At 38.3% G+C, this 19,947-nt stretch overlaps 2 protein-coding genes and 1 long non-coding RNA gene across 6 annotated transcripts; 2 read left to right on the forward strand and 1 right to left on the reverse strand.

Annotated features, from left to right (window-relative positions):
• Positions 1 to 1,499: 1,499 nt before the first annotated feature.
• ndufa4l2a (NDUFA4 mitochondrial complex associated like 2a) lies at positions 1,500 to 3,449 on the reverse strand. The gene is made up of 4 exons (XM_065293352.1): positions 3,349 to 3,449; positions 2,919 to 3,004; positions 2,392 to 2,452; positions 1,500 to 1,649 (listed from the first exon to the last, which is right to left on the reverse strand). Exons 1-4 carry the CDS (start codon positions 3,388 to 3,390, stop codon positions 1,593 to 1,595), a joined length of 246 nt encoding a protein of 81 aa, XP_065149424.1. The 5' UTR covers positions 3,391 to 3,449; the 3' UTR covers positions 1,500 to 1,592.
• A 1,871-nt stretch (positions 3,450 to 5,320) lies between these two features.
• LOC135782675 (uncharacterized) lies at positions 5,321 to 7,972 on the forward strand. Of its 4 annotated transcripts, none has more exons than XR_012335141.1 (5): positions 5,321 to 6,222; positions 6,673 to 6,865; positions 7,063 to 7,200; positions 7,322 to 7,424; positions 7,560 to 7,972. It is a non-coding gene; the product is annotated as an uncharacterized lncRNA (long non-coding RNA). The 4 variants fall into 4 exon arrangements; XR_010545461.2 differs by having other exon boundaries at positions 5,327 to 6,247; positions 6,762 to 6,865; XR_010545460.2 differs by having other exon boundaries at positions 5,328 to 6,222; positions 6,762 to 6,865.
• Positions 7,973 to 13,639: 5,667 nt separating this feature from the next.
• Positions 13,640 to 19,090, forward strand: actr5 (actin related protein 5). The gene is made up of 9 exons (XM_065293124.1): positions 13,640 to 14,087; positions 14,203 to 14,441; positions 15,250 to 15,419; positions 15,797 to 16,008; positions 16,090 to 16,227; positions 17,459 to 17,557; positions 17,663 to 17,802; positions 17,947 to 18,079; positions 18,516 to 19,090. Exons 1-9 carry the CDS (start codon positions 13,737 to 13,739, stop codon positions 18,780 to 18,782), a joined length of 1,749 nt encoding a protein of 582 aa, XP_065149196.1. The 5' UTR covers positions 13,640 to 13,736; the 3' UTR covers positions 18,783 to 19,090.
• The last annotated feature ends 857 nt before the right edge of the window (positions 19,091 to 19,947 follow it).

Consider the following 19,947-nt stretch of genomic DNA (forward strand, 5'->3'; position numbering starts at 1 on the left):
ATTGGAAAGCTTTTAATATTTCATATGGCAGTGACAGTAATTTATTAATTTGTGACAAGAGTATGCAGCCAGCAAACCATTGACACATAGGGGCCGTTGTTGGTAAAGCCACTAAAAGTGTGACACAAACCTCATATTTTGATAATAAACTTGAAATTTGGATTACAACTACTTGAGACTTATGTCTTAAATTTTGTAGTGTTATACATAATTTTATGTATATAATATATACTTTATTTTTTTTATTACAATAAATGTGAACTGCTATAACTATTTTTTATTTTATATTTATATTTAAAACTTACTATTACTTGCAGTACTTACATTATATAAGTATTCACTATATTCACTAAACTAAACTTGTTATTATAGTATTTTAGATTTTTTAACAGTATTTGTCAAGTCAAGTGTGTTGTCAATCAATCAATCAATTAATCAATCTATCAATCTATATTTTTCTGTAACCATGGATGCTTTTTTTTCATTTTATGATGTATGTTTAATGAATGTTCTGTTGTGTTTTAAATATAGTCTAGTTGTGTTTACAACTGAAATCATTGTTTGATTATGAACAAAATAAATGATTTTGAGGCGATTGTTTATTTGCCAGTAGACTCAGAGGTTCTGTGAAGGTAGTTTGAAGATTTGATTTTGTGTTTAAGGTTTTGAGAAAGTGTGCAACAGTTTAAAGAAATGCTTTTAGCAATTGTCTTATAAATTTCAGTGAGGAAATTTACTCTTAAGCTTAGAATTGTGTATATTAATCTCTAGAGATATAAAATATAAATTAAAACAATTCAAGCATATGCCACTGCTAATGCAGACATCACACTGAGATTTTTGATGGTTTTCCTGCAGTAACCTGACTTTAGGATCTTTTCACATTTTACAAAATAACAAACAAACAACACAGCGATTCAGAAATGTACAATTCAAACGTTGCTGTTTGTTTTTTATACTAACAGCAGGTGAAATTGTTGTCCTGTGAGAAGAGAATTACTGTTAACCTCATGTCTGCCTATTTCCTCTGTTTGTTTAGACAGCCTGCAAAAATATACAGACGGGTTAAAAGGAAGACATAAGATAATCAGATGATGATGATGAAGAGAGAGATAATGTTTGTGTGTGTGTGTGTGTTTGTGTGTGTAGCAGTTTGTGTATAAACACATGTAAGTGTGAGATTTGAGTGGAGTGTTTTTAAAGGTCATCTTCCTGAGGGAGTTCAGTCTTTCTCCCACGAGTCTTTACTACTTTAATCTCTGTTTAGAGAAGAGAAGAAACATCTGCTGATCTCACGTCTTTCTCACGACACTGCAGTGAGGTCACATCATCTCAAATCATCTCTACAGCTTCATCTCGGTCTCTAGAAAGCTGCACATTTACATAAATTACCCCAAACAGATATTCACCAGATTCTAATGAAAACTTTTGTCAACAAATATTTTAGGAAGATGTGTCATTTTTTTCAAGTGTTGCATTCATCAATAAAACATTTTTTTTTTATTTTGTTTTAATAATCATTTTATTTTTAATAGGGAGTAAAATGAAGTCAGTGTCTACATAAAAAACATCAGTTGTGATTCTGTCAGGAGTCAGAAGTCTGGTCCTTCTTTCTTCAGGTTTTTGTAGTCTGTGTTAATGGCCACAAACTGAAATAGAAATTATGTTATTTCAGTATTTGATAATTTCTTATAAAGAGAAACAGTGCTTGTTTGTTTACTAGATACACAGACACATCTGACTGATAGAAAGAAACAATAGACGTCATCACCTTTGTCACGCAGAAATTTTAAACAAACTTAACATCAATTAAAGACTGATCAGTCAATGAATCTGATTTTACTGAGCACTCAATTTGGTTAAATTTAAAACTATAAAAAATGAAGAACATTTATTTTTATAATAATATATACTGTAGACTGTGTATACATACGGCACGACCATTGAGTACCTCAGAAAAATGAGATTTGAATGTTAAAGGTTAAAGTCTAGATTTTAAATGAATACGCAGATGACGAGAAATGTGTTTCATGTAACAATAATCTGTGATTGGTTAACACTCAGGCTGAATAAGACTATATGCTATATGTCAAATATAAAATCTGTGTCCACCTGTTGATATAAAGACTGTGACTGTGTGTAAAGTCCTGATAGGTTTGTTAATCTCATCTCAGTTTATAAACTACTGCCTTTTCTGATAACAAATTATAAAAAACATAACAATAATTTTCACACCTAATTTGCATCTTTATTCTTTTGCATTAACTTTCTGTCAGAAAATGGAAAGATTTAATAAAAGTTGGACCAAGAAATTACATCAGAACAAAAAAGCTAAAGGTTTGAGATTGAGTAATGCAGTACAGTACAGTGTTTTAACCTCAGGAGATTTACCTTGTACTGGTAAGTTGGGCTGAGTTCATTCCACGGCTCTGGGTTACTGCTTTTTCTCCAGCTGGTGGTTTAGCAGCCGATAGCAAAACCAAATATTTAAAATAAACAGAAAAAAAACCTTTAGCTTTAATTTGCATTGTAAAGAAAATATGCAAAATATTTAGGATCTTTAGAAAGTATACACTATCATTCAAAAGTTCATGGTCACTTGACTAAAATCTCTATGATCTAAAAGCACACGTCTGAATGTTTAAAATAAATGATGTGGATAAAAATGTGACAACAAATGAATCTTTTATTACAAAACAAAAATGTAATTTAATCAACATGCATTTTATGTGTGACTTGGACTGAAAAAAAATCAGCCTAGAAGAATCCAGAATGGAAAAGAGTTTTTTTTTCTATTTATCAACCGTTTACTGTTTTCTTTTTTTTATAGTTTTGATGAGTCTTCATGAACAAATTTTATGATTTTATTTTTTAAATAAAGAATAAGTTACAGTAGTGTGTGTAAAAACATTTCTTACATGACATGAGGTCCTTTTGCAAGACGAAACAAATAAAGAAAAGCTCCACCCATGCCCAGACAGATGAAGAAAAACTGTGGAACCAGCTGCCAAAAACACAACACAATTAATTAATTATCAATCTGAATATTTTCACTTCAACTGAATTACCATCATCAAATAGCCAAATATTTAATATTTTGCTTTCTTTGGAAAATATGTTTAAAGTTGTTAAATGTTCAGATATAAAAGTACTACAGTATTGATCGATGCTGGAGAGAGAGCATAAATATTGTGTTATTGTATGTTTCGTTACTATTGTGTTATTGTATGTTTCTTGTTTTATTTATAACGCTTTGGCAATATTTGTAAGTGACACAATCATGCCAATAAAGTGTCTTTAAATTGAGAATTGAGTAAAGATGAATAACAAGCAAAATAAAATACTCACTCCAGGATGTTTCCTGACCTGATCTCGAACCGCCCGAAGCATCTTTACTGCAAAAGAAAAGCAGAACTGAGTCTGTATTTCAACTGAGAGAGAGAGAGAGAGAGAGAGAGAGAGAGAGAGAGAGAGAGAGAGAGAGAGAGAGAGAGAGAGAGAGAGAGAGGAGAGAGAGAGAGAGAGGGAGAGAGAGAGAGAGAGAGAGAGAGAGAGAGAGAGAGAGAGAGAGAGAGAGGGAGAGAGAGAGAGGGAGAGAGAGAGAGAGAGGGAGAGAGAGAGAGAGAGGGGGAGAGAGAGAGAGAGAGAGAGAGAGAGAGAGAGAGGGAGAGAGGGAGAGAGAGAGGGAGGGAGAGAGCACACCCTCATTTAACTTCCCCAACAACATGAGGTCTAAAACCATCAGACATCACACTGCCATTTCAGAGTGTAACATCTAAATGAAGAATAAATCTGTGTGTTTACTGTCAAAGAGATTCATCTTCACTGTCATGAATAGAAATAGAAGCAGATGAGAGAAAACATTCACACATCAGCTGATCAGAAAAAAACAACGACTGTCTCCATCACTAAACACAATCCATCAATACAGTACAGATACAGCCTGCCTACAAGTGCTTTTATTTTCTCTCTTCCATCTGCCATTGTTTAAAATGTCGTGTTCAATGTTCATTTTTATATTTATATATTTAAATAAATGATACTATTTTATAATTTTTCACAGTTTTTCCCATTCCACCTTATTGTTTGTTGCGTTATCAGATGTTTCTTATTTTTAACATTACTAATGAGTTATTTATTAGGATAATCCATGGTTAATTGTACCTACAGTAAGCCAGTAGTTATTTTTTGTGGCAGTTATGTCTTATTAGGTGAATGAACATACAGGTCACATGAAAATAAAAACATTTCAGGTATACCCATACAGCATCAAAACATTCAGATCATACTGATTTAATGGTCACGATGCTTCATCTAATTAATACTGTTACAAATATTTGCAAGTTTATCATCAATCAACCAGAGAAAATACAAAGTCAAATCTGACCATTGAATTTCTTGATGCAGTTATGGTTTGGTCTTTTAAAACACTTTTTGTCATTAGTATCTCTAAACTTATTTAATTTTTTCTCCATTTCCCCTTAAGGGCTCCGTATTACTGTGATTATTTTGGTCAAAAAGTTATTATACTTTAGCATCAATAATGTCTGACACATTTACGACCATCCTGCCAAGTTTGTACCAGCCAGTAGTATTTATTATTGAAAAGTTACATTTGTTGAATTTACAGCTTATTTATGGCTGGCAGTATATAGAGTACGGTCTATATATAACAGCTGTTTCTAGATCAGTGCAAATCCTGCCGCACATAAATTACATTAATCACATTAAAAATGTATAAAGTCAACATATATTTGCATATAACTGTTAACAATATAATGTTAATGACATGCAAAGTAAATGTTAAACTATGTATTAAACTGTGTATTTTCCATCTTTGTGTCTAATGAATGGATATGAGTGAAGATGGAGTCACAGCTTCACAAAGACACACCTGCTAAAAGAAAGAGCAGATCAGATCAGGCTCAAATCAAAGGTCTGATCTTTCCAGCCACTCCTGGAATAAATCTACTTACAAAAGATGAAAGTGTGAATTAAAGCAGATGCTGGAGATATGAATGTAAGATGAATGACACATACAGCAGGTGGCAGTACTATCTGTCATGTCTCATACACAATATCTGCTTTGAAAGATCCATGATCTTAAATAAATTGACTTCCAAACCCCTGAAAGTAAAACACAGACACGCACGCACGCACGCTCACACGTAGAAGAAAAATTGTTATCATCTTTATTACGTACATTTACATGTTTGTCTTGTATTTTATGCATATTATAATATTCTTGTTTTCTACATACAATGAAAACTATCCAGTAAATTATTATCTATAATTAAACTATCAATTATCATTAAAACAACAACAAAAACACACACAAGGCAAACATAGTTATTAGGATATTTTAACCATTGACCTTTAACTGGGTGAAAATTAGTCCATTAAAAACAATTCTTAAAATTAGTACAATTCAGTGAGAGCAGTCTGTAAAATAATAAAAACGTCATTACTCTTTCGACAAAGTATTAGAAACGCAATCAGCCGCTGCGCAGACTGATCTGAGTATGACATCACAATGCCTGTTCTCGCGAGACTTCGATGTCACGATGGACTGGCACCATCCAAGACTTTGGCCCTGTCCCAAATGGCGCACTTCATGTGGACTTTCGGTCTCGTGGCCTTAAATTGCGCGTTCTCGCTTAGTCTACGAGTCCGTAGGGTGTCCCATCTGTCATTTTTACGCTTTGAAGTGTGCTCATCAGCGCCTCCTTTGCCCCCTTGATGCGGTCTTCAGCGAAGCCCGCACTGCAGCAGGCTTCGCGCACTTTGCCAACCCAGAAGTCCTTGCGAAAGGGCAATCGAACCAATCAGACGACGGAAGGGAGGAGTTCACACTGACGGGCAACTTCTCTACCTATTTTCCGGTGTGATGCTCGAGTCTGTCCCAAAATACGACTCCGGTGCACCCACGTGGACTCGCATCAAGGGTCCCTAAAGTCTGGACTACGTGATGTCATCAAAGTGTGGACTCCGAGGAGGACCACAAGTCCGGAGTGTGCCATTTGGGACAGGGCCAGTAGGGGTTCAGATAAAAATCGGCAGCCGGCAGCAGGAAGTGGCTGCCATTGACAGCCTGAAGGTAGGAGGGACCTGACAGTCGTTAACAGCCAATCAATATCGACCAACGTGAACTCAACCAATCACATATAACTACAACAGCAGCCATTGCATGCTTTAGTAATGGCAGCGATTGATCGAGCACCGGTAAGTTTTAAACGGAGTAATGAATGTAAGTTTGATTTTAACTATTATCTTAGTAAACGATAGTGTAACTTTGCCTATTTTAGTTTAAACGTTAAATTTATTCCAATTCGTGTTAGAAACGTAGTTTGTGTACCATGTTACATCATAATTGTTGCTGTATGTTAGGGGGCTAATAACGTACTTCAAATATAACGTTTACGATTAAATATTAACGTTTGTTAACGTGTTAACAAGAGTCTACTGAATAATATAAAATGAATGTTGTTTGACTGGATGTATAGAAGATACAAGTGCAACACTGTTCATACTTTTGTGTTTAATTTTTCAAGTGATTGTGTGATATCCATCAACTTATTGATTTTTTTCTTTTACTATAACAATTGACAAAACGGTTATTTTAACAACTACTCTTCTATTTCTGCCTTCACCTTTTGTGTATCTGACTATCAGTTATGACGGGTAAGAAGCCATTACATTTCCAAAATCTTACTAACTTAAGTGAATTAATTTTTGTTTTGTTTGTTTGTTTTTATTTTTAGGAAGAAGCAGTGCACATCAACCATGTTGGAAGCATTCAAGGATGAGACAAAATGGCAGGAGAAAGAAGTGCAGAACATCAGAGTACATCTTGAACATCTTGATGGTAGCAGCACATTCAATATTACGCAAACACTAAAAGTCTTTACCCTCACTAACTATTACAGTAGCTTTATAGCAAATGCCTTATACATGTGTTAAGTATAACCTGCTCCCATATGATGGACTTCTGTTTTTAGGGAGCTTAGGCTGTGATGTTTGGAAATTGCAGTAATTTTTGGGTTTGTTTATAATACCCAATAGTTGCCAGATGCTGTCCTGTCAGAAGTTCTTCTTCACGTGGTCCTGGAGGAGGGTGATGCTGCTGCATTGTTAAATCTCTCTTTGGTTTGTTCCAAATTCAGAAGTCTGGTGGACAGGCACACTTCGGCTGGCTTGATGGTATTCATTTTCTTTTACATATTTGATTTAAAGATGTTTAAAATGGTGCCATATCATTAAATTTCTCTGAATGTTTATATTTGTAATGCTCATTTATTATTTTTATCATTTCAATATACAGGTGTAACTAAATGGAGTACAAAGTCTGAGCCATCCCAGGACCTTTAGAAAATGTTTACACTTCAGCCAACACTGCAATGAAGTGTACAATAACTGCTTACCAGGTGTGCAAATTAAGCATGAAATTGTGATCACTGTTAGGTTCATGGCAAAATGCAATGGGAATATGTCTGTGCATGCTTTTCTACTGTTAAGGTTATTTATGTATTAATGTCTCCATTTTCTTATGAATCCTCTAGGTTATGTTGGAAGAGGAAAACGAGGAGAGATGCAAGGCTTTTACTCCGAAAACACCCATCCAGGGGTTTGCAGTGAGTGGTGCATGATGCTACAGGAGGAATAACTCTGTATAACACATCAGTTCTGTTCTGAAAGTCTTGTAAATACCTCCAGGATTGTTGTTCGTGATTCTGATTTCTGACATCTACTAGGGAGTGCCCCTAATATTATGTGTATATGTTTATGAAGAAGTTTCTTTGTCTCAAATCATGCAATTATGCTCTTCTGCAAATCATGCACCAAAGGGTACTGTATTTCTTATGTTTTATATCTTAAGGACCACAATGGAAATAAGCCTATGGGCTTTTTGTATTTTTATCCTTTTGAACACTTCATGTTGATTGTTGTTCAATAAAGTATTTAATCAATTCAATCACTCAAAATCTTTCTTTCTTATACATGTATCCAAAGCTTTCTACTCTAATTAACTTTTTAATACAAAACTGTATATGTGTCTTTTATTAAACAATATAATATATATTCTCAACTCTTAATACTTTACATTAAAGCAACACTTGGAGTATAAAATAACAACACCGGTTTCTAATGTTCTGAAGGATTGCATATTAAATTGGTTATAATACTTAGCTTATAAAGTTTGGATAATTTGCATATTACACAACGTGTTAATGTGCCTGTTTCTTGTGTTGTGTTATTCTTTATGTATTGATGATCCGACACACAGTATATTATCTAGATGAGGATTTTATTAACTTCTTTCAGGATACAATTTTGCCGGTACTCTCCAGCATCAGTGCACACACTAGACTTCCTAAACACCGTCTTACGTCAAGTGATTGACATATGCCGTAGCCAATAGGAACACAGTATCTCAAAACAGTAACATATGATTGGTTCTTAGCAAAGCCTAAGAATACTACATCCCCCTTTTTCTAAATGAGACAAAATATTATTGTTCACATTACAGGAAGAAAAATTAAATTATTATGTATTCAAAATAACAGTGTGAACACTTACTTTCAGCGCTAACATATTGAAAGCATTTATACAACTATAATGAACAGTATACATTCTTCAATTGAAAGGGCAGCGATCCGCCTACACCCTTGTACATTCACAAATCCAGAATATCTCTGGGTTTTATCTGTCGTCCGTATCTGGTTCTGTAAACAGTGGGTTTGGGAAAAACATCGGTGTGCTCAGGTGTATCTGAAATGTCATTTTCAGATGTTGTACAAGGCTCCTTATTGGTATCACCTAAAACCTGATAAGAGTCATTACTGTGCGGTTCTGGTACGTTCATGAGATGACGTCTGTTTCGTCGGTATTCCTGTCCATCAGACGTACACACGTGATATGATCTCTCAGTATTGGCTGGTTTGATGATGGTAGCTGGCTTCCAGTATCCTCGTTCCTGTACTCTGACTGCCTGTCCTTCTGTGAGTTGAGGTAAGGGTCTAGCTGATCTGTCATAATAGCTCTTCTGGCGCTGTTGTTTGTGCAGCCTTTTTGCTCTGACATCTTTACAGCTGATGACCTTTGGTAGGAGCTGCTGATTGGTATTGGGAAGGGTTGATCGGAGACGGCGACTCATTAACAGCTGAGCCGGGGACTTAAAACCATCAACTGGGCAGTTTCGATATTCCAGGAGACTGAGGTACGGGTCACCTCTATCAGCCTTTGCCTTTTCCAACAACATTTTTGCAGTGTGCACAGATTTCTCTGCCAATCCGTTACTTTGCGGATAGTATGGGCTTGTGGTGGTATGTGTGAATTCCCATGCTTTAACAAAAGATGCAAACTCACCCGAACTATACTGAGGACCGTTGTCTGAGATGACGGTCTCTGGGATCCCATGTCGTGCGAAGGCAGCTTTTAGCTTGTGTATAACAGCAGCAGAAGTTGTGCTGTGAAGTCTGTCCAGCTCAAAATATCTGCTGTAGTAATCAACTGTCACCAAATAGTCCTCATTGTTCCAGGTAAACAAATCGGTAGCCACTACTTGCCATGGCCTATCTGGGATTTTGTGACTGATCATGGGCTCTTTGGTGTTGGAAGGGCGATATGTGAGGCAGACTGAACATTTGCTAATGATGCACTCTATTTCTTTTCCCATCCCAGGCCAAAACATGATGTCACGGGCTCTCTGCTTACATTTCTCAATGCCTAGGTGACTGGCATGTATACGTGATAACATGTCTGACCGAAGACTTGTGGGCATTACAATCTTTTCACCTTTGAAGATGATTCCATGCAGATATGAAAGCTCATCGCGGTGATTCCAGAATTCTGACACAATCATGGGGCATTTTTTCTTTTCCTCAGGCCATCCATTTTGTATGACTTCCTGTAGTTTCTGAAACTGAGGGTCCTTTTCTGTTTCAACTCTTATTTCCTCCAGCTTTGAGTCACTGACAGGAAGGCTGCTGTACACAGTGTGTACTTGGATGTCCATGCCTTCAGTAAGGCTCATGTCTTGGTCAGAAAGTGACTTTCTTGAGAGCGTGTCGGCCACAGGGATGTCCTTGCCTGGTCGATGTACGATGGTGAAGTTGTACTTCTGTAGCTGAAGGATCATTCTCTGTAGCCTTGGAGGAACTGATGCCAGGGGTTTCCTCATGATTGATTCCAGGGGCTTGTGGTCACTCTCGATAATGATGTGGCGGCCATAGATGTATTGATGGAAACGTTTACAGCCAAATAGCACTGCAAAAAGCTCCTTTTCAATTTGAGCATAATTGATTTCACTCTCAGAGAGGGACTTCGATGCATATGCAATCGGCCTTTCATTTTGTAGCAAAACTGCCCCAAGCCCATACTTGGAGGCGTCGACCTGTAACCTGAGCTCTTTGACAGGGTCAAAATATGCTAAGACTGGGCCTGGTTCACTTGTGAGCAAATCTTTTATTTTCTTGAAGGCTTTTTCATGTTGGGCATCCCAAACAAACTCACTAGACTCCTTCAGGAGCTGACGTAGTGGTGCGTTGACATCAGCAAGGCCAGGTGCAAATTTAGAGAGATAATTGATCATACCCAGCACCGTCTCGAGTTCTCCTTTGTCTTTTGGGGGCTCCATGTCTCTTACAGCAGCGACTTTTTTAGGGTCTGGCTTTATCCCATCAGCAGTGAGTAGATGTCCGAAGTAGCTCACTTCTGTCGCACAGATGATGCTTTTTTCTGGGTTGAGCTTGACTCCTCTCTGTCTAGAACGCTGGAGCATTGCAAGTAGGTTCTCATCATGCTCTGCTTTGGTCTTTCCGAAAATGAGAACATCATCAACAATGGCCATGACCCCATTTAGACCCTCATATGTTTCATCAATTTTCCGCTGGAACTCGTCTTGGGCTGAAATTAATCCAAAGGGAAGGCGTCGGAAACGGTAACGTCCAAAGACTGTGTTAAACGTAGTCAGTTTTGACGACTCCTCAGTGAGCTTAATAGCCCAGTACCCCGATCTGGCATCGAGAACACTAAAGAATTGAGCACCAGCTAGCTTGCATGTTAAGTCTTCAAGCGTGGGCAATGGGTAATGAGGTCGCTTAATAGCTTTGTTGAGATCCCTCGGGTCTAGGCACACGCGTAATCGTCCTGTGCGTGGCTTTTCCGCTACAACCATTGAGTTAACCCATTCAGTTGGCTCTGTGACTTTAATGATAACATCCTGCTGTTCCATGCTATCAAGCTCATCTTTAAGACGGCTGCGTAGTGCGAGAGGAATGCGTCTAGGTGGGTGGACCACTGGGGTTGCATCCGGGTCCAAGTGTATGGTACACTCGCCGGGAAACAGTCCAATTCCTTTGAAAACATCTGCGAATTCCTTCAAAACCGGCGTTTCCATCTGTGTTTGTGTTACGGATAGTACAAGCTTAATTAGGCCAAAGTCTATGCAGCCTTTTAGACCTATGACAGGAGGTGCAACTGTGTCAACCACATAAAATGTCATGATCATTTCAATGTCTCTGTGTTTGCATTTCAGGTCACATTTGCCTTTTACCAACAAGTGTTCTCCACCGTATCCAATCAGAAGGCGAGATGTCTGTTGTAAAGTGCAATGGGTACTCAACTTGGCATACTCATGTATGGGAATGACGTTGGCAGCGGATCCAGTGTCCAGTTTGAACCTGATTTCGAGTTGTTTAGGGCCTACTTTAATGTTTACAAAAGCCTGTTCTGTCTCTGAGCTTTGTTCGCCCTGTGTGACTGAGTCAATAAACAGCTCATCATCACTCTCCTCAGTCTGGTCTGAGATTCCTTTGCTTATTGCATGCACAGTTTTCTCACTGTTAGAATGACATACTTTTGCAAAATGATTTAGTTTGCCACATATTTTGCATACTTTTCCTCTTGCAGGACATTGAGATCGATTAACATGAAAATTGTTTCCACAGTAACCGCATCCTTTTGGGTGTACTGAAGTTGCATTTCTGTGTTGCAGATTCTCACTGTATTTCCTTGTGTGTTTAGCTTTGTGTTGCTTTGAAACAGCCCCTTGTGGCATGTTACGAAAAACTGAGTGCACTGCATGTTCACGTGAAGTACTCATACCATTTGAGATGGTTTTCAGCTGTGCTTGAGCTAACTCGTGAGATCTAGCGATATCTATCGCTTTTTCAAGTGTTAATTCAGAGCCTGCATTCAAAAGTTTCTCTCTCACTTTCGGTGAGTGTATCCCAAAAACAATGCGATCGCGGATCATCTCGTCGCTATTTGCATAATTACAGTCTTTAGCAAGCAGACGCAGGTCAGTCACAAAGTGCTCGAAGGGCTCGCGATCTCCCTGTATTTTCTCGTGAAATTTATAACGAGCAAATATGACGTTTGCCTTGGGTTCTACATATGCTGTAAAGCGGTCGTAATACGATTTTAAGACCTTTGCTTCGTCTGCAGACAGAGACCATGTATTAAAAATATCACGGCCTTTTTCTCCGACCCATAGGAGAAGATAGCTACATTTTTCATCCTCACCCTTCTTTTTTAGCGGTCCGCTGAACATCAGCTCCGCATGTTGCTGAAACTTGCGCCATGCTTCTGGCAGGTTCGTTGCTTCCCAGTTCATCGTGGGCATCGGGACTCCAGACGTATCCATTTTCGTGCAATCCGTTCACTCTGACACCATGTTGTGTTATTCTTTATGTATTGATGATCCGACACACAGTATATTATCTAGATGAGGATTTTATTAACTTCTTTCAGGATACAATTTTGCCGGTACTCTCCAGCATCAGTGCACACACTAGACTTCCTAAACACCGTCTTACGTCAAGTGATTGACATATGCCGTAGCCAATAGGAACACAGTATCTCAAAACAGTAACATATGATTGGTTCTTAGCAAAGCCTAAGAATACTACATCTTGAGTTACTAATGTAAAAAAACAAGCAAAATAAAAATATTTAAAATAAAGGTCATTGGTGAGACCTGTCTCTCTTTGTCATTTAGGCGTGTGTGTTTGGCCTGTAAAATAAATATACAACATACAGTACAACATACAGTACATCTAGTGGGAAGTGCCTCATATAAATATGAATTCATTTATCTAGGTGTTTTTGTGCATCTCTTTCATTACTTCACACAAACATTGATTTAGACGCATATGCATACATAAATATTCAGCTGGAATTTAACGTTTGGCCAAATTCTCTTTTTCTTTGTTTAAATTCAATAAACCTTTTTAATCAGAAAATACTGACATTTATACTTATTTAAATAAGTATTAGAAATTATACTTATTTGTCTTGGTGCCGCTGACAGCCTCCTCTTTATTCCGGTTTTAGTGTTTGTGCATATCTTTCATTATTTCACACAAACATTGATTTACACGCATTCATAAATATTCAGCTGCAATTTAACGTTTGGCCAAATGATCTTTTTCTTTGTTTATATTCCATAAATCTTTTTAATCAGATAATACTGACATTATTTAAATACGTATTAGAAATGTTTATAATTATTTATTTGTCTTGCTGCCGCTTACAGCCTCCTCTGGTTTCCGGTTTTAGTGTCAGGTACTGTCTGCTGCCAGTGGCAGCAACTTCCTGCTGACAGCTGACGATTTTTCGCTGAACCCCCTCTCATCCAAGATGACCCCGCGTACTGCAGGCGGCGCTAATGATCCGCGTGTGTGAAGCGACTCTCATCAATGCGAAGAAGACGCAGCCCCTAATGCTCGTACGCAATGAGTAACAAACCTCCCGTATACTCGTTTCAGGACTATAAGTGCGCGCCCGACCCGATATTTACAGTCGAACCGGAATGTGTCTCGTCGCCCGTAGTGGTGGATAACGGCTCGTACCAGTGCCGCGCGGGCTGGGCGTCCGGCGTGTCGCCGCTGCTCGTGTTTAGATCGGTGGCGGCGCGCAGCAGAGGAGCCGCGCGTAACGAATCGCAGGTCGGTAATGACATCGCGAACCTGGAGCCGCTGCGCTGGACGCTGAAGAGCGCGTTTGACCGCAACGCGGTGGTCAACTGTGACATACAGGAGCTTGTGTTTGATTACATCTTCACGCACCTCGGCATAAACACACAGGTGATGTCCGAAGATCTTTTCATCACTGGTAGTGTAGACATTTATTAGACGTTTATGTGAAGGAGCAGCTAAATAACGATTCACTCAATGCATGAATGTGTTTGTGTGTCTTCAGGGTCTTGTTGATCATCCTGTGGTTGTTACTGAGCCTCCCTGTAATCCTCTGCACTGTAGACAGATGATGTCTGAGCTTCTCTTTGAGTGTTATGGAGTCCCACAGGTGTCGTACGGTGTGGACAGTCTCTTCAGCTTCTATAATAACTGTGTCACTCATGGAGTGGATTCATCACACACAGGTCTGGTGCTGTCCTCAGGGTATCACTGTTCCCATGTGTTGCCCGTCATCAATGGCAGGTACCTTAAGCCTATCTTAACTCTGTGTCACTGTGCCTCTGTTTCGCTGTCTGTCTGTCTCGCAGGCCTCTGTACAGGGTTCCCACGGGTCATGGAATTTCTGGAATATCATGTAATTTTAAAAGGTCTATTCCAGACATTCAGAGTCAGGGAAATTTATATATTTTTTCCATCTAAGTCAAGGAATATCATTGGATTTTAGTTTCCATTTATCAAAATGTAATTCTTCTATACCACATTTTTTTATCGCGTTGTTTCACATGCTTTGTGTTTTGTTATAGAGTGCCGCGGAGATTATTTATTTTGTAGGCCAACCCAAAAGTTTGCGGGACATTTAGTCTTAAAAATAAATGTGCTTTAAAGGTTCTTCACAGCAATCCCATATAACACATGTCAACTAAGGACTGCTGCACATTTGAATCTGGCCCGCGCAATGATAAACGTTTTTTGATCTTGACCCGCTTCCATTCGTTATGTACAGCATTGCACTACAGGTCCCAGCAAGCACTGTGCGCGCCCTAAACATCAAGTGACCTCCTAATCTCACTAATGATGCCTTTTATTTCATAGTATAAAGCATGAAAATACATTGGGCTTATGTTGTTAACCCAAGATCTTAAGTTTGAGCAAAACATTGACTTGAATTGTCTGTGTATTTTCCATTATGTCTGTGTGAAAAGGGCTATATAGACTTTACAGGTGTATTCACAACTGTTGATAGATCAGATTCAGAACTGTACAGATACTGATGTTGAGCTTATTGACTTGAGTCATTCAGACTGATCATGAATCAATGACTTTTATACAGGCTGGATGCAGGGAACTGTAAGCGTGTGAATGTGGGTGGAGGTGAGGCGGTGGCGTATCTTCAGAGACTGTTGCAGTTAAAATATCCTGTGCATCAGAACGCCATCACGCTGAGTCGTATGGAGGAACTGCTTCATCATCACAGCTACGTCTCACTCGACTACCAGAACGGTAAAACTTCAAGTCACATTTCAAAATCACTTCTCTCACATACAGAGAAACATTTCACTATGAATGTTTGCCAGTTATTCAAACAGGTGGAGGCAAATTTGTTTTTAAACCACTTAAAAAGAAAATAAAGCTTTTTGACCAGATAAAAGGTCACACTGTAAACATCAGTGACTCATGCAAAGTACTGAAAGATAACCGGGTAAAGTGTCAGTGCAGCTCACACCAGCTGAATGTCTGTGCAATATCATTTTCTGCTATCAGTGTAAATAATAATAAACTTAATTTGATTCTTTTTTTTATCATGTCGTACTGCATTCTGGGTAATTCAGCATCAGGTTCATCTGACTGATGTTTTTTCTTTTAATGTTGTGTAACAGAGCTGGAGAAGTGGCGAAGTGCTGAGTTTTATGAGCAAGAAGTTCACCGTGTTCAGCTGCCGTTCTCTGGCCGAGTGTTGAGCAACAGCACTGAGGAGAGGAATGAGAGGAAAGCACAACAACTCAGACGACTGCAGGAAATTAACAATCGACGGAGAGAAGAGAAGCTACAGGAAGATCAGAAACGTCTGCAGACACTGCTGTCTGTGCAGGTACACACAAACACACACACACACACACATATATATAAACACACTGTGTGTTGTGTTGAGTTTTTGTGTTGTGTTGTTCAGGAGCTCCTGGAGGAGGGATCTGTGGAGCTTTTTCACAGGAGTTTGATGGAACTCAACATGGACTCTGCTGAAGAGCTTCAGTCTTACATTCATAAACTCAGTCTGAGCATTGAGCAGCACAGGATTGTGAAGTCTGAGGTTTGTCAACACAAGTTTAAGCGTTTTGCTTCAGTAGATGTGTGCTGTTAGGTTCATGTGTCACATGTCAAGAGCCGTGTTTCCATCCATGCTTTTTTGCAAAAAGATTAAAGGCATCCAATTGTTTACAGGTTAAGCTGATGGAAATGACACAATGTTTGTCTGTTTAACTTTAGAACATAAATTACACTTCAGTACTTCGAATGTTGCAAAAAAACTAGATTGAAAACAATTTTTGTTAAAAAAAGTGGTGTCACATGATTTCGATTTGGCCTGCTCCTCTGTTCATTTTCTTTCATTTCTGTACCTAAGCAGGGTTATTACAGTTTACTAAAACGATTAAAACATTTCTGTTAACTGATTTAGGGCTGAATATTATTTGGGACTTTTTCACCTGGTCACTTCATGTGTTGTCTTTGATCTGATTTGTTAAAACGGTTCCATTTACATTCGACCACATAAATGCGTCTTGGAAAAACGGATATCAATCTGTTCTTCTACTCCCGCACAAAATCCAAATACACTATTTCTTTTTTTAAACAGCTTGGGACACAAAAGGTAGATAATTTGCGATATACACACAAATATAAATGGAAACGGCTGAAGGTTAGATTTTTTTTTCATACACCAAAACTTCTGCGACATCTTAACAATTAAACACCAGTTGGATGGAAACAGACTGGAGACACACTTATTTTTCACATATTCACTTTAGTGCTAACAAAACAAAACAAATTTAGATGTAAATAAGCTGTGATCTCTCGCCAGAGAGTAAGCTCACAACTTATCAACAATAAAGACATCAAGTTATGAGATTTCGAGTAAAACTTTAGTCGTGAAACTCATCACATTTTATAGAAAGAAAGATGGAAGGAAAGATCTGTATAATGAGATTGAAGAAAATCTGTCTCATTGAGGTTTATATGAGCGACGTTTTAATATTTCCTCAGTCAGAAACACTTCTGATGTTGCGAATGATTGTTTCTGTGTTTTGTCAGTATACTAGTTTAGTTATGAACGGCATGATTTCACTTCATATATTATTCTTGTACTTTATAAAAGCGTTCTGCAGCTGTAATTGCTGTGTAAATGTCATCTCTATGTGGTCACACTGTACACGTCATGTTTAATGTTCAGAGCTCATAGACTCATCATCGTGTAACTATTAAAATCATTTATAAAAAAAAAATATTTATATTCATGAATCTCTGATAGTCATTTGTTGAATCAGATTTCAGAGGTGGACTCACTTGTGGATGAAGGAAACGTCCTGGATTCAGATTTAAACGAGGACAGCAGTGAGTGTGTGAAAACCTCCAGTGCCTTGCAGGTAATTTATCTTATCAATCATTTATTAATATTCAGTTTTTTTGATGATGTTAAGGTCTGCTTGTGTATTTGCTTGTATGTTCTTGCTCGGTGTGCTGTGTGAAAGGCGTCGTTTAACATGGCGGAGTATCATCAGCTGTTTGTGGGCACGGAGCGCGTGCGAGCGCCGGAGGTCTTATTCCAGCCGTCTCTGATCGGTGAAGAGCAGATGGGTTTGATAGAGACACTGCAGTTTGTTCTGGATCAGTAAGTACATCCAGGATGCTTCATCCAGGCACTTTTTAATGTAAACACTTCATCAGAAATAACACGGTTATGTAACATGGCTTTATATGCTGACTTCATATGCATTTATGTTAACTGTGTAGTGATTGTTGTGTGTTTGTGTAGGTATTCTCCTGACCTGCAGGAGGCGCTGGTGAAGAATGTGTTTTTAACCGGGGGTAACCTGCAGTACAGTGGAGTCAGAGAGAGAGTACAGAGAGAGCTGCTGGCCATCAGACCCTTTCAGTCTTACTTTAAGGTCTGATTATTACATTTCAAGACACGTTAGTCTTCATTAACATAATCATATTGTTTCATAGGCTGGATTTACACTGCATATCTTGATGCCCAATTCTGATTTGTTGCATGTAGCTGACAGCCTGAAACCGAATGTAAGATTTTAAAATCTATGGGCTTTTTTCTGCTTTCATGTTTGTGGGTCATATCCGATCTGTGTTACATGAGAGAAACAAATCATAATGAAGTGACTTCAAGCATGCAGTGTAAATGCGGCCATGAAAGCACAGTCATAGATTTTTATACACTTGTTTTTCCCATTCATAAGAAACTATAGTAAGATGAAAAACCAGTTTAAGAGACAAAATTCTCATAGTTTCATGATTCTTTCTGATATCATTTGTTAAAGAGTTGTAAGATCAGATTGATCTTAGGATGATGTTTCTGTTGTCTGGCAGGTGTCTGTGGCGGCTCGACCCGCTCTGGACTCATGGTTTGGAGCTCGTGAGTGGGCTCTCAGGAACCCGACTGGAGGTCTGGGCTGGATCAGCCGTCAGGATTATGAGGAGAAAGGAGGAGAATATCTGAGTGAACATTGTGCTTCAAACATCTTCATACCCATGGAGCTTAAAACCGCATCGGCCCAAAAACAAACACTTATGGGAAAATGCACAGCAGGCACAAACCTTACAGAAACCGCCAACAGTGACGTCACCACGCTTTAATATGTGTGTGTCTGATAATCTGGACCAAAAGTTGGAGCGATTAAGATGACTGAAGGACATTTTTGTTTTGTTTTCATACAGATGAGCGTTGTTTTTAACACAACATGTTAGTGATGAAATTCACATCTGCAGACTGTTATAGTTCACGCATATGTGTGTGTGTGTGTTTTTCAAATGAAGAGGATATTTTTATTACTGATCTGTAAATATTATCTCCTGACCACTGGACCGTTTTTTTATTGTATTTGTTGAATAGGCATTGTTTAATTACAGAAGTGTATAAAATATAGATTGTGATTTTATTTGTACCTGGTGGGTGTTTTCATTGAGATATGTCACTGTTGAGGTCATGAATCGTATCTCTCTATTCTAATCTGACATCAGGTGTGTTTTATTACAGAGACGATTGTGAACTGTTGAATCTTCGCATTGTCCCAGTTTGCACGTTTAATTGCTTGCAGCCACAGATGTTGTTTTTTGTTTTTGAGATTCTGCTGGAATCCCTCTGCACAGTGCTTTTGAGTTGTCTCACACGACAGGTTGAATCCATTCTTTTACTCCTTTCTTTTTCACCCAGTCTTCGTTATATTTCTTCCCATATTTCGCCCACTTTGTACCAGGCATTTGTTTCTCCAAAACTCTTCTACAGTCCAGTCAGTCACCATCAGTCGCAACTCGTTCATTAATTTAAGGTTTACATCACTCACTGACTACATTTTCCTAACCAGAAAAAAATGATTGCCCTGCTCTGCTTCTGATTGGCTAGTACTCGTTGCCATCTGGGTCAGAGCCAATTAGAAGCAGGATTAGGGTGGGAAAAAACTGCTGTCTCCTGTGCGACCCGTGACTATCAATATTTGTAAGCGACTTTACAGAAAAACATAACCAATTTATTTGGCAACAATGTAAAACTATTTTTAAATATCCTATACCCTGTAGTATAATTCACAATTTAATGGTTTCTGGATGATGATGATAAACCAGCCTGACCCAGATGTAGCAAAATAAACACCAAATGTTCATCAGCACCTAAGATTCTTATGCTGGAATGAATTCTACCACGACTGGTGTGATCTTCCATTTGTTTCCAATCTCATTCAGTATTTTTGAAACCTTTTTCAGTCTGATGAGCATCAACATTTTATCTGAGGACCTTGAAAAACAG

Source organism: Paramisgurnus dabryanus, chromosome 15 (genome assembly GCF_030506205.2).
Source record: "Paramisgurnus dabryanus chromosome 15, PD_genome_1.1, whole genome shotgun sequence".
NCBI classification, from domain to species: domain Eukaryota; kingdom Metazoa; phylum Chordata; class Actinopteri; order Cypriniformes; family Cobitidae; genus Paramisgurnus; species Paramisgurnus dabryanus.